General features: G+C 39.3%; 1 protein-coding gene across 5 annotated transcripts in view; it reads left to right on the top strand.

Annotated features, from left to right (window-relative positions):
- Positions 1–14,396, top strand: part of usta (uronyl 2-sulfotransferase a) — a 52,361-nt gene that overhangs the window by 23,387 nt on the left and 14,578 nt on the right. For 3 of the 5 annotated variants that reach the window (XM_039782568.1, XM_039782571.1, XM_039782572.1), the window contains one exon: positions 9,252–9,295. In XM_039782568.1, the coding sequence (XP_039638502.1) occupies positions 9,252–9,295 (44 nt within the window). Of the gene's footprint in view, positions 1–572; positions 635–9,251; positions 9,296–14,396 lie in introns of all 5 variants that reach the window. The other 2 variants (XM_039782570.1, XM_039782569.1) reach the window with 2 other exon arrangements.

The raw sequence follows: 14,396 nt of genomic DNA, 5'->3' as shown, positions 1-14,396 counted from the left end.
CATGACAGGCCAGAAAAAATACAAACTAGCCGCATGTTAAAATTTTGGTCACCAACAGTCTGAAAATATCTGGTTTGGTAATGATTGTGCAGCTAGGCATGAGTGCGCACCCAGCTCTTTGTGTTTTGCCATATTTATCTATAGCATGCCTCATTTGTGACTCAGCAGCATCACCGCTGAATCCTACAACAAGGGTGTAGATAGTTTACAGTTGCCACAACCGACTGTTGTCTGTTTTCAACATGTCGACATTGTCATAAAAGAGTTGCAATAACACAATTTAATCCTTTTTTCTCTTCCCAATTCATATATCTGTTTTATTGCTAGTGGTAACCTGTTAGATCTCAACACATTCATATCAGATAGTAGTGGCATTTCACAGGAAAGTAATTTTGTTAGTCAGCACTAGGTTCTGTATAGATGATGAAGAAGAGGGATAAAGTGATAAACAAGCTTGTTGCCAAAAAAAAGAAGATAGACTGATTTAGCTTGGCTGAGGCTCAGGGCCAATGGAGCTGTATTGTAAACAAACAATTAATGCAGGGTGTTTTTCTGGCTTCTCTCACTCACAGGCTGAACCTTCTGTCCCAGTTGTTGCTGAGCCAATGCAGTGGTAAATTTCAAGACTATTACAGTAAAGGCTTCCATTTAAGATATTGTGAAAAAAACACTTACATAAACAACACAATAATGTAGTTTTTTAATCAAATTAAAGATTAAATTCTGTTGTAATTAACATAAGATTTATACTCCATATCAAAGCACGTAGAGCTGAGTTATAGTGCTGAGTCAGATTAATTTACTGTATGTTTTCATGTCATACTCAGCCAGAGTCTAAGCTAATCAGACAGCCATTAAAAGACTTGGTGACAGACACAATAATGCATTAATGGTGAGAGAACATCTTGCTGGTGCTAATTGTGCAACATCTCACAACAAACAACTTAATTATCTAAACTCTTATAATATCTCTCTAAAACCCAGAGTTTTAATTCCAGTTCCAGTTGTGTATGGTACCAGTGGTGATTGTGTGTAGCTGTGGGGCCCAGCCATTAATGCATGATGCATTATCCACATCCGGTGTGTGTTTTTTGAGTTGAGAGCTGGTGCAAAGCAACAGAGGCCAAGTAGTTGCCTTAATTGCGGTTGGTTTTAATGGGTTGGCTGCTGAAGTGTATCTGCCGCTGTTGTTGTTGTATGCGGGTCTACCATTTCTTTATCTTATATTATTATATTCAGAAATAACATGGATGTTTTTTATACACAAATTGTTTAAGTTAACCTTAAGTAATATTTGAGAGGTCCCCTCCATCTGACTTGTTTTGTAGGGGTGTATGGGAAAAATCCCTGGTGAGTCAAAATGACACATACAGAAGGATAGTACAAACATACAAGCACTCCGGTGCTCTCTGAGGAAGTGACTTGTCCAGAATTTGCTGATAGAGCATGCAGTTTACCAGAAATCACATCCTGTGATTAACAGTAATTTCAGATTTTTACGTATCTTTCTTATTATTGGGCATAGATATGACTGCCTACATGACTTCATGAAGAAAGAGCATTCACATCACTGCCTGACTAGTTGATGAGTGATTACTTCTCCTACTTTGGCTTTGTGGCGTCAGACATCTATTAGGGTTTCAACTGTTTGCCCAATTTTCTACTTCATGGCTCATTTCTTCATTTCAAAGCTTGATTTTCAGAGGCAGTCAGTGCTGCTCAAAGACTGTGTGACAGCCTGCCAGATAGAGTAGGGTCTCACAAGGTCAAGATTCAAACCTCGTTTGGTGTAGAAATCAGTGCTGAGAAGTCATAGTGGCCCTAAGAGCAATACATAATTTACCTTACTTACCTAAATTAAATTGATTACATTGCAAAAACACCCCATAACATGCACCTGGAGATCAGTCCCTGCGCTCTGCTGTGAAATTTGAAAGTGATGGAATCCTCTTTTTCCTTAAACTTTAAATTGAGGAATCCTACAGCACTGTGGCCTTTGGGTTTTATCCAGGTTATGCTCCACTACCCGTCGTGGTAACTCTATGCTTGACTTGATTTTATTCACTTTTCTCATCTTCATTCAGCCTCATTGACTGCCTCTTCAAATATTGAGACATTGAATGACTCAGCTGGGGTCACGTAGATCAATTTACTTTGTCAAGTGTGAAATCTACTGATGGTAGTTTGAGAGTTCAAAGTGCGTCATTCTCAACATAAAGTTCGAAATGCACTTGTGGCTTCATACAGAACTGATGAACCAAACAAAATATGCAAGATTTGATTAAAATGTGTCTTACTTTAAAGTCAGTTATGAATGCTATGCTTGTCATATAGCATCTTTGTCAACTACAGCGCTAGTTTACCTATTAACTATTTTTAAAACATAGTATACAAGCATAAGCATTAATCATTTTCTCATGTAAATCACTCCTGTTTCCTCTTTTCTTAAAATTGGAAATTATTAAGCATTTCTTCTTATTGTTTCATCAAGTATGTCTTTTATCATGAGTCAACACTGCTTTGCTGGGTCATCAGTTCAGCGGTACATTCATGTCGTACAGCACACGGTGGCAACCACTGGTGTCCGCAAATTACATGCTGACTGTCATCCTGATGTCTCCCAACCCCTGCACATTTGTATGCATGTGTGTCCTTCTACTCTATTTCAGTAACCCAAATTTTAGGGGAGCAATAAGTCCACAAATTAGTCTCCCTACTTTGGGCACCTGCAATAACATAGCAACAGCACAGCCTTTCTATTTATATCACAAAGTTGTCTGACCATTGTTGATTCTCAAGTGACTGAGGGGTAATGTGAAGCAGGGCGTAGTGGGTGGAGACCCTGACCCTTTGCTTAACTCCCTTCTGTAATTAGGGTAGATGGGTCGAGCTACAGGTCTTAATGGAGGGCCACTCCCTCACTCCAAATCAAAGGGTTGGCTGACCACACACACACATTTCACAGACAAACACACACAGAAAAGCTTGTATGTAACCCATACACACTGACTTTGTTTGCATATGCTTTCTTTTATGGTACAAATATTTAGTAAGGACTATAACCATAGAGTGTGTCTGGTTTAACTGGGTGTTTCACACAGCTGGATCAGGCAGAAGTTATGTAATTTTAGACTGCAGTGAAGACTGCCTTAGCTATACAGTGTAGCTGTCTATCCATCCTGTTCATGTTTAATTTAAAAACTACACTCTATATTCCTATAAGAATGTCAGTGTAGGGATTTGAAGTAAGCACACACCTTTCATTCTGTCATTTTCGTCTGCGGTGGATGCAGAAACTACAGCAGGATGTGGTTAAGGATGAGAGAGTTTAGTCTTCACAGTCTGTGGAACCTGTAATCTGGTTTCACATACTTGTAGAACATTCCAGGGCAGCAGCAGCTCTGTAACCTTCCATCTTTGCTTTGAGTCGTGTCCCACAGCAAAGCGAAGGCCTCTTAACTTCAACACTGCACCGATCCTTTTGGCCGTATTGTCAACAGCCATTCCTGTGTGGTTTTCCGCTCCCACCTCGGTCTATTCTGGGATGTGTTCTTTCCTAAGCTCTACTTAGCTAGCTCGCCAATTTCACGAAGAAAATGAAATGGTCTATGCTCTAAATATATGTTTATGAAATTCCCAAACTCACTGTAGCATTCCTGAAGCAGGCCAACTCCAAAGGGAAAATTCCAGAGCCTTAAGGAATTGTTCTGGGATGATTCGGTCAAAGCCTGATGGGTTATTCCCAAAACAAATGTAGAGATCTCTACATTACACCATACAGTTTTCTTTGGTTTGAAATCAACTGTCAGGAAATATCACCAAACTTTTTTCAATATTGATTAAATACATTTCTTTTCCTCCATGCCAAAGAAGATTAATCCTGTGGCAGTATTCTGCTTAAAAACACAAAATTGCAACTTTTTCAACATCACATTTCTTTCTGCATTCGCCCTTTCTCTGCTTGGTTCCAGACCTCTGAAATGTTTTCCACATCTCAGACTTTATTTTTATTTTTTAATTTGAATATGGAAAAACAACCAAGGTAATCAGATATTTGTAGGCGGGATCAACAATGGCACTGTCATCTTCCTGCCTGTGTCAGAGCCAGAAATATAGTGACAGACAAATTTCCACGAAAATAGCTACAAGCGGGGATGTCACTGACGTAGCTTACAGGTTGTTGTAAGTTAACCCCCTAAATGAACAACAAACCAATGAGTAATTTTTTCACTGTGCACTGCACACACAATTTTAAGGATATAGATGTTTGATAGATACTTGCTGTGGTGAGAGAGTTTTAGTTTGTAGTCCTAAAATATGTGGGGAAAATAGGGAGTTTGAGTGATGGGTTCCCTCACGATTCACAATAATTAGATCCTGTTGGATTTTTTTTATTCATGCAGAAAAGAACATTTATGGCAATAATCAGCTTCACAGAGTTTCACATCTTGTTCTGCCATATAAATCACATATTTCAGCTTGTACAGTATTAGCTTTTAACTTGAATTACTTGCATGTGTTGTTCAGAAAAAAATAAAATGCGTTGATTTGTGGAGACATTACTGTGCTTTTATTAGCCACACAGGTTTTCTTAATTTAGTGAACACAGAATAAAAAAAAACTATTGTTGGAGTGGAAGTAACACCCACTTACAAAGTGTGTTGTCATCTCTAAATGGCACAGCTTGTATAACAATATCACAAGCTTCATGCTTTAACAGTTATAGATGTTTTAAAAAAAAAAAATTATTTCTTATTTTTTTAATTTTCTATTTATTTATATCTTTATTTTCTGGGAAATAGACTAGATAGATAGATCATTTTAGAATTCACTGATTACAACTTAAAAGCACTACTGATTTATGTTGTTCATCTTGAAGTATTGATTAGATAATTGTACTTAGTAATGGTTCTGCAGCTGCTCTTAGCAAGGGGCGAGTCCATGGATCTTGTGACACAGTAATCCAATTAACCATTTAGCTACAGGCCCATGCATACCCGTACTCCGGTTAGTTTCTCCTTCAATCAAAATCATAAACATGAGGATGTTCAAAGGTGACCTTTGTTTAATTTGGGAATTCTTCCTTCACTTCTTAAGTGAGCCCTTTGCCCTCTCCGACTTAACTATTTCTACACTTGACCATTCATGACTTGTGTATTCTTAGTACCTATAAAGTAAAAGTTCCAGTGCTCCTTGGCATAGATTTTTCAAGTCTTTTTACAAGAACTGTACTGGAGAAATGTAACACCAGTCTTCCAAAAGATATTCCCTCCTTTGGTGTTTTGATGAAGGTGGAGAGCACTGTTCAATCTAACAATTTCCCATTGGGGCATGGACGGATTATAAGATAATGGGCCCCTTGGCACAGACATATAAAAGCCCCCACCCACATTGTTCACAGTTGTTTTGCAGAAATCTTAACCCTGACGTTTTGTTGTTTGAAACTATTTTGTTAATGCGTAGGATTTTTAGAGGCTTAATCCTTTTTCTAGATTCACAATGACACACCTCTCCACCAGCTGTTCTGCTTTCAAACATATTCATAGTAAAATATTGACATTAAGGGAAATACACCTATTCACTTTCTTACGGAGAGTTATATGAGAAGATTGATACCACTGTTACGTCTGCATGCTAAATATGAAACTAACGCAAGCAGCCGGCTAATTATTAGCACAAAGACTGAACACAGGGAAATAGCTTGCCTTGATCTGTTAAAATGTAACAAATTCTGCCTACCAGCACCTCTAAAGCTCACTCATTAACAAGTTATGTCTAGTTTTTTTTTTAAATCGTTTTGTTTTTTTAAAAACAAATCTGTGTATAAAAACAGAGGTGTAAAAACAACTAGCCAGACCCTCCTCCGCTCCACAGCGTGTGGATGGTCTGGCAAAGTGAGACTAATACTCATCCAACCATTCAGTGAACCCCTATTTCCTGGGAGCATTGCATTTGTTTCAAGGACATTGTTAAATTATAATATTCTTGTGTATTTGTACGAACAGATGGAGCAGTGTAGAGGACAAAGGGAAGTTATCACACCATAGATTGGTAATAAATCATCGAAACACTGAGAACAATAAAAATGCAGCTTTTAGTTGGCTGTTTGGAATTTAAATATTTCTTAATTAAGCCAGAGAGTGCCATGACAGTGCCATCCTCCTTGCTGACTTATAACAGTGGATCAGGGAGCAATGGGGTTGATGAGTACAGTACACTGTACAGTGGCTCTTAAAGTTAATTTTCCTCTCTCTGTGGGTGGTGGGGGCGGGCGGCAGCTGTCAGCTTTTACGATCCTCGTGCCCTGGAAAAAATTAGTTCCAATCCCTTATCCAAAACGCTAATGAGAAGCACACACGGGAGGTTGGAAGGGGTTGGAGGTCGTGGGGGGTGGTTGTCCCTGATGGATGACAGAGGAAGGAACAGAGATGTCTGCCTCTCTGCATCCTCGCCCTGACATGACCTCCGATGATTCGGAGAAGAGCTCCAAACCCCCCTCAGCATTCCTCCGGAAAGCTGCATAAAGTCATGAAAAAGAGACAAAGACAGATGCGGCCAGAGACAAAACAGAGTCTAAAAAAACACCTGAGGGTGAGCTGATAGTGCAGCTGTGTCGGTTTATACATCCAGCTCCTGACGAATTAATGAGCCACATCACACACAGAAAGTCAAGCAGGTTTTGTACAGTATAACTGCAGTGTGTGTATATGTGTGTGTGTGTGTGATATTGTAACAGAGCCAAACAGAGGCAGATTGCAGCTCAGTGTATGGCTAATTACTTAAAGCTTACACACCACTTTCTTAAGTATAAACAGTACTTACGCATTCATACAATACAGTTCCAGCACAAACATACAATAACATCTCTAAGTGTGTGCCAAGTGGGAAACTTTGGCTGGTTATAAACCAGCATGTGTGATCATGCATTGTTTCTTGCTATTTTCATCTGTGTGTTGATCACATTTCAGAGACACAATGAGAGATTGTTCTCTTATGTAATATGTTTTCTCTTTAGAGTTATACTCGCCCCACACTCTCCAATTTGTCTTCTTCCCTCACTACTGCGCAAGCTACCTGAATGCTGTATATTTGACGGCCTTTTCTTTGGTCCATCCAGACAAACAAAGACGCATCGTCTTTGTGTGTCTAGATGGGCCAAAGAAAAAACCTGTCTGAAAGCCAGGGCCTGGATTTGGAGAGTGGGCAAAAAAGCAGGCACAGATCCTAAGTGTGGGGCAGCTTTGAATGAACTCCATTGTTCCCTCATAAAATAGCTTTACAGTGTTCGATATATATACTGTATAAAGAGGTTGTAACTCTCTTTGTGATGTCCTCAGACGGAATGCACAAGAACTATGCTGTTTTCTGTGGGTGACTTTGGCAAAGGATGACAAAGCTTTTGATTAATGGGCATGATTTAAAAAAAAAGAACAATGCTTTCTCAGAACTTCAAGATACAAGAGAAGAAAAACAAGTGAAGTTCATCAAGCAAACATGTCCGTCAAAACCCAAATATGATAACATCTTGCTCACAGGTTCACAGTCAATGGGAGAGGCCGGAGGCATATATATATATATATATATATATATATATATATATATATATATATATGATATATTTTTTATTGTTTTTATATTTTTGAACACACAACATACAGAACAAATAAATACAATTGAACAGGAACCAAAACCCTCACCCACCCTCTGCGGTCTCGAGGAAAACAAAACAAACCAAAATACAAGAAAACAAAAAATCACACCTTGCCTAGTCGCTCTCTTCTAATTCTTGTGATGTTGAGGTCACCAGGACCGATACATGTGCTGCTCCGTATCTCCATAGGTCTGTAGTCGATGACTTGGCTTTGTTAATCCTTGCTATAGAGAGCTCGAGCATAACTATGTCTAGGAAGAACACCAACCACTGTTTTATACAAAGCGAGTGGGGGGGGGGAGCCAGCGTTGAGCTATAATGTTTATGGTTGCGGTTGAGTCGGCAAGCCAAATTTTCTTCTGTCTCACAAGCAGGTGTAATTTAGAGTCGTCATTAAGTAACAAAACATCCTATCACATCAGATATTATTGATGTTGTTATATTCCAAAACTCATGCACCTGTTCACACTCCCAGACCATGTGTAGGAAGGTTCCAGTTTGTTCAGGTTGACAGAACGTGCAATAGGGAGTGGGAATGACTTTAGAGACGTATCTCTTCTGAGGAGTCCGATATGTCCTATGGCATATGTTGAAATGGATCTGCTGGTGATTTTGGTTCTTGGAACAGTGGGAAATGTTGTCCCAAACTGTCTCCCAATTAATTACGTTCCCCTCAGGGCTCAGCTCTCGCTCCCATGAGGCATTATATTTTTGAGTTGTTCGAGTCCATCCGTAGGTATGTCCATCTGTCCCATTCTTGTGAATACGCTATCTCAGGACCACCTGGTGAAAATGTTTCATATTTGTGGTCAAAGGTCAACTGTGACCTCACAAAACGCATTTGTGGCCATAACTCAAGAATTCCTACATTAATTATGTCAACATTTCACACAAATGTCTAATAGGATTAAAATGTTGAAGTGGTGACATTTTATATCCAAAAGGTCATGTTCACTTTGACATCATAATGTTCTGCTAAAATGCTTTTCTGGCCATTATTCAACACTATAACTCAGGAACAGAAGTGGAGAGACATTTGGTCGGATACTAAATTAGTAACACTAATCTTGGGTGCCCACCTTTAAACTCTCGTAATGGTTTGGATCTTCTGATCTTCATCCCGTCCCCTCCCTTCTGTGCTTCAGCGCACTAACCCCCAATCCTTCTTGTCCATTATTGGCTGAACACTGGAACACAGTTTGTGTATATTTGTATGGTCCAAGTTGGACCACTTTGTTTTTGTTGGCGTGTGTGGACCCTGGGCTGTCTACAGAGGCCGCGTTTTTTTTACAGTGTGTTTAGGGGAAAACGTTCTAAAAAACGTGTGACATCGCTTAGAGTACCTTTTAAGAAGTAGGATATTTTTCCTCAACCTATAAATAGATACGTCATCTTTCATATTTTCTGAAAAATTCCAAATGGACGAATATGGCGATACATACACACACATACATTTCAAATACCTGCTTCTTTACACTGAAGTTTATGCCCATTCACTATTTGTGCTTAAGATGTTTGAGTCTTCCGTAAATTGTCCTTCTAAGTGGTTGTACTCTGGGTATGTGAGAATCCTAACATGTACACTTTCTTGTCTTTGCAGGTAAATCCACATATTTGGATGACCACGGACCCACTGCTCCAAGAGTAAGTGTTCCTTTCGATTTCTCTACATCATTTCCCTTTCCCTCCTTCTCCTCTTTTATCCCATTTTCTCCTTTTTGACCTTACATGTTTTTCCTACCCTCTCTGTCTCTGATGTGCTGCCCTGCATTTCCAAGCCAGTTCAGTCCAGTCAGGATAAGGGTTAGGTCTGTGTGAAAGATCTGCGTGCAAACTCTCTCTAAATACCAACTAGACCTGGCTTCAGTGCTACAGTAATGATCTGAACACACTCTTTCTCTCTCTCTCTCTCTCACACACACACACACACACACACACACACACACACACACACACACACACACACACACACACACACACACACACACACAGTGCTGACACAGAGGCCTTGTATTCATCCAGCTGCACGTCTGCATGACCATCTCTCCTCTATGCTCCCTCTTTCTCTCCATGCCAACTCCTTTCTTCCTCCGCCTGCCCTTTGTTCATTATCTCCTTGTTTAATCAATCACCACCTCATTTTCACCTCATTCCTCACCTATTTGAGCCCCTTCTCTTTTTTTCCCTATTGTGATTGAATAGTCTGTGGCGTTTTGTTTCTGGTTTGGGCATAGCATTTAGCACGTAGCTAACCTGAGACTTCATCTAGTTTGGTTACAGGTTTGTTTGGCGCTGATGTGAGCAGCTGTTCAGTGAGATCACATCTCGGCTTTGTTTGTGAGTGTTTACTTGTCTGTTCTGGCCACTAAGCCAAACCAGGCAACCACAGTGCTTGTTTCATACAGATAACAGTGTTATTTATGTGAAACAAACTGTGGCTGACTGGAACGCTGTGGAGAAGTTGTTTCTTGATACCAGTTTTGTTAGGGAAAATCATTATGAAAGAAATGATTCCATACCAGGCTCACAGTGCCAGTTTACTTTATGCATACTGTTGATGCCAAACACTCAATAGTACATGGGCTTGTAGAAATGTAATGAAAATAAAGTCTAATAAATCCCAAATAGTTTCCACCATTTCCCATTGAAGAAAGAGCTGAGAGTGTAACAGCTTGACTGTGTCCTGAGGCATTTCTGAACGATTCTAAAAGTAGTATTTACATTACTATACAAACACAGAAGCTCTGGAATTAATTTTGACACACAAATGTGTGATTATAATGGAGAGGGAAGTCTCTGCGAAACAGAGGGAGCTGTTCAAGATACATTTATACTTTGTGAGACATTTCTGTACTGTAGCTTTTGAATAAAATATTTCTTTCTAAATGTATAGTAATTAAAGCAGACATTATCAAAGATTTGTAGTCAGTATCACTCTTTTTGATACGCCCATCTGGATTAGGTCTGCACCTAATGATTATTGTCATTGTCGATTGTTCAGTCGATTATTGTTTCAATTAATCGATTAGTTGTTTAGTCTATGAAATGTCAAAAAATGTGATATTTAGTTTACTGTCATAGAGTAGTAAAGAAACCAGAAGATATTCATATTTAAACAGGGTTTCCGCGGGGCCTTAAAAAGTCTTAAATTTGCTGAAGTATTGTGAAATCATTTTAAACAGGTCTTAATTTTTCTACATCCATGCAACGCTACCTCTAATGCTCTTTTTTTTTTTATTCCATGGTGTAGTAGTTCTTTCTTTTGCTAGTCTAAATGTCATTTGCTGTATTACGTCTACAAATGAGACCAACATGCAACTTATATTGCAGCCAAGGTTTTGCCTCTTTGGCTACATGTAGTACTGGCTGCCCTATCCTGAGACTGGTGGCCTCTAAATGGCCTGAGGAGCTGCAGACGCAATTCAGGGCTGAAAACACTCTTGCCATCTGCTGTATAATTTAATCTTTATTTTTAATTACAGTAAATATCCCCCTAAAAAGAGCCTTTAGTATTGACCATCAAGGCAGTAAAGGAGGTTTAGTAAAGATGCAAATGCAACATTATCAGCCAATGAAACTAAATGTGATTTAAAGTTGGGGTAGTGAATAATTGATATGGCAATTTGCATACAATCTAAAACTAATTGAATGAACTACTGTTATTGTGGAAGCCCCACCAAGTTCCCAAAGTTTGAAATCAATGAACTATTTTTTCTCTCCCTCCTTTCACACTGCCTGAATGACTTAGCTTTACTAACTACATACAGCCTCCATTGACACAGGCAAGGCTGACTGTGATTATGCATTCACTGCTAACTTTGATTGATTCCATATCAGACAGATGATGCTAATGCCCTGTCAGTGGCAAACGCTACATAAAACACATTTCTTATCTCTTTTTGTAATGTCCTGCTGCAGCTGAGATTGATCTTCTATTTCAGCAGAGGTCGGTCGCAATGCAGCGTGTGCACGCAGAAGGCTGAGGTTCTGGTAAATGTAGGAAAAGATTAGAAATCGAGTTGAAAGCTCAACGCAAATGAAAGCGTATGGAAAAACCACACAGCTCTCAGAATAGAATTATGATGAGTCTTTATGTGTATGGAAGCATAGCAAGAATGTCTCCTCTACATTTTTACATGTGTATATTTACTTTTTGGAGCACATTTCCCATCATGTTTTTTCTTAATTACTTAATTAATACTAAATCTTAAACAGAACAGTTTATAGCCCACATAGCATTATTCTATATCATCTTGTTTATACACTACAATTCTTAAGGCAATGCCAGAAGATAGTTTTCTTTTCTTTGATCTAATAAGCAATAGTGAAACTCTTTGAAGAGTCTCTAAAGAACAGAGTATGTTAGTTTAAATGATGTGAGCTAATATTTCCCATATTTAATGGCTCGATGGTGTTTTAAGCCCCCAACGTCTTCTTCTAGGCAGCGCTGCGACCGTTGACTTCAAGGCACCTAACCTTAACCCTAACCGTAACCATAACCATTGCCTAATCCTAGTGCCTTCCAGGCAGCGCTGCCTGGAAGGAGACTTTGGGGGCTTAAAACACCAATAAACTATTTAATGAAACCAGAAGACAAAACAAAATACATTTGCACTCAGAAATATCCTCATCAATCATTATCAATCTAAATCCATGCAAGATATGCAGATTATTAGTTATCCAACAAAAGCATTTTGATCTTCATTTGTCACACACATTAAGTTTCTGCATTCAACGAGCGTAAATGAGTGTGAGGAAATGTAGTCAAAGTTTCCCATTTCCTCTCCACCATCCAAAATCAATTTCAAAATCATTTAATCTTAATCCACACAAACATACTTGGATAGAAACTCTGCTGTCACAGCTACTACTCCCATGCTCCTTCTCCGGGTGGGAGTGGAGATAAATGGATAGATCATTAATAACAGGAAGTGCTGAGAATCTCTACTGTGAAAGTAATATGAAAGTAAGAGGAGAGAGTGTGACAGAGAGAGGAAAAGGTGCAGGACTACTTATCTCTTCAATGTCAGCTTGATATTGGCTCGCCAGCATCAGAGCTGTAAATACCACAATAACAGTCTGACTCCCTGGAGTAGGAGCACCCAGTTAAGACACAGTGGGAAACAGCCCTGTTACATAATACTTTTTTTCACAGTGGATCGACTATTGACAGAATGCCTTATTGGCAGACACTGTGAACATTTCTCACAGTGTGCATCAGAAACCTTAGCTCCACAGAGTGGGAACAACAATAGTGATGTCAATGCCAACAGGAGATTTTAAACTTTTCATGTTATCTCTGATGTTATTCTTGGGTTATACAACACCAGGCTGTAAGAGGTCTGACACAGTCATTTGTCAGCATATCAGCGGGGAATGGTGTCCTGCGAAATACTGCATTTATTTCACCCGGTTAATTATTGTGATAAGCTGAGAAGTCTGTGGTTACTTGGCAAACACTGTCAAATGTTGAACTGCTGTCCAAGAGAACCATTTCGTATCTGCTCAAAATATTTTCCCAAAACAGAGTAATTGCAATCACTGACCATTATTTTGGAGTCTTTGTTTGTTTCATGATAACCAGCAATCTCTAATCTATAAAATGATTTGGATCTTTCTGTCTTGAAACTATATCTTATATATAAAAGAATATATGAAGAAAGCCTGTCAACAAAACTTGCGTAAGCTTGGATAAGCACAGATATCACCTGTGAATTGTTTTTCCAGTACCCCCTCTCTCATCCTGGGGCAAATGTACCCACGCATCTCTTTTTTCCACATTAAACCGGTTCTAATGACATCCGGAAAATGCTCTGATTCTGGGAAAAACAAGCAGTAAGTGGGATCGATATAGTGACGACCTGTCAGACCGATACTGTAATTTTCTCTTCCAACTAGTTCTCCACCTCTCCCTTTCTCCCTCCTTGATTCTTTCGCTCTCCATTCTGTTGTTACTTTCGCTTTCTTTGTTCTTGGCTCTGAAAAACATTCAGGGAGGCTCTTACTGTTTTTACAAAGCCTGTGCTTGGGTGGGAATGCTGCTTTTGGAGGAGACTAGACAAAATTAGCAAGTGTGTGTGGCCATGCTGACCTCTTACTGTCTGCAGCACTGGAGCTAAAGAGCACTGAGATTAACTAAAGATTCATAATAATTTTATTCATCAACAGTAGAAAAAGCAGCTGAGTCAGCCATTCAAAACTAGCCAATTTCTTCATAAACTAGCCACCCCATGAGCCAGTGAGCTAGTTAATTCATTCAGTAAGACTTGCTTTCAAACACACAGTCTGTCAAATATCCAGAAACTTCCCCTGGGAAAAGCACCATCACAATTTCAGACTAGGAATGCCGACAAGAACTTATCACTACTGCTTTTTCCCCCATCTGATTTACAGGAAAGCTTTATTTGAAGTGATGAGGGAGAGGAGTTTTCAAGGCAACATACAACTGACCTGCCTTTGTTTTTTTGTGGTAGATCTCTGTCACATTTAAAAGAAATCTTCCAGATGTCTTTTAAGTGACCTCCCTGTCTCTCATTCCCTTAATTCCTTTAACTGGCCCCAATTTTCTGTCACTCTTGTTCTCACTGGTAAATTTGCTCGGATAGCCTTCATTCTTAAGGGGCCGCTTGTGTAAACCTTGTAGGCCCTTAGGGATAATTGCCAAATTAGTGCATTCTTGCTGCCCTTGTCATAAATGAGTTTCATGTTCAATACGCTTGTCAGCCTTCAACTTCCTCTTTCTTTT

This window comes from Perca fluviatilis, chromosome 18, assembly GCF_010015445.1.
Source record: "Perca fluviatilis chromosome 18, GENO_Pfluv_1.0, whole genome shotgun sequence".
NCBI lineage: Eukaryota > Metazoa > Chordata > Actinopteri > Perciformes > Percidae > Perca > Perca fluviatilis.
This window is presented reverse-complemented; position numbering and strand designations above follow the sequence as displayed.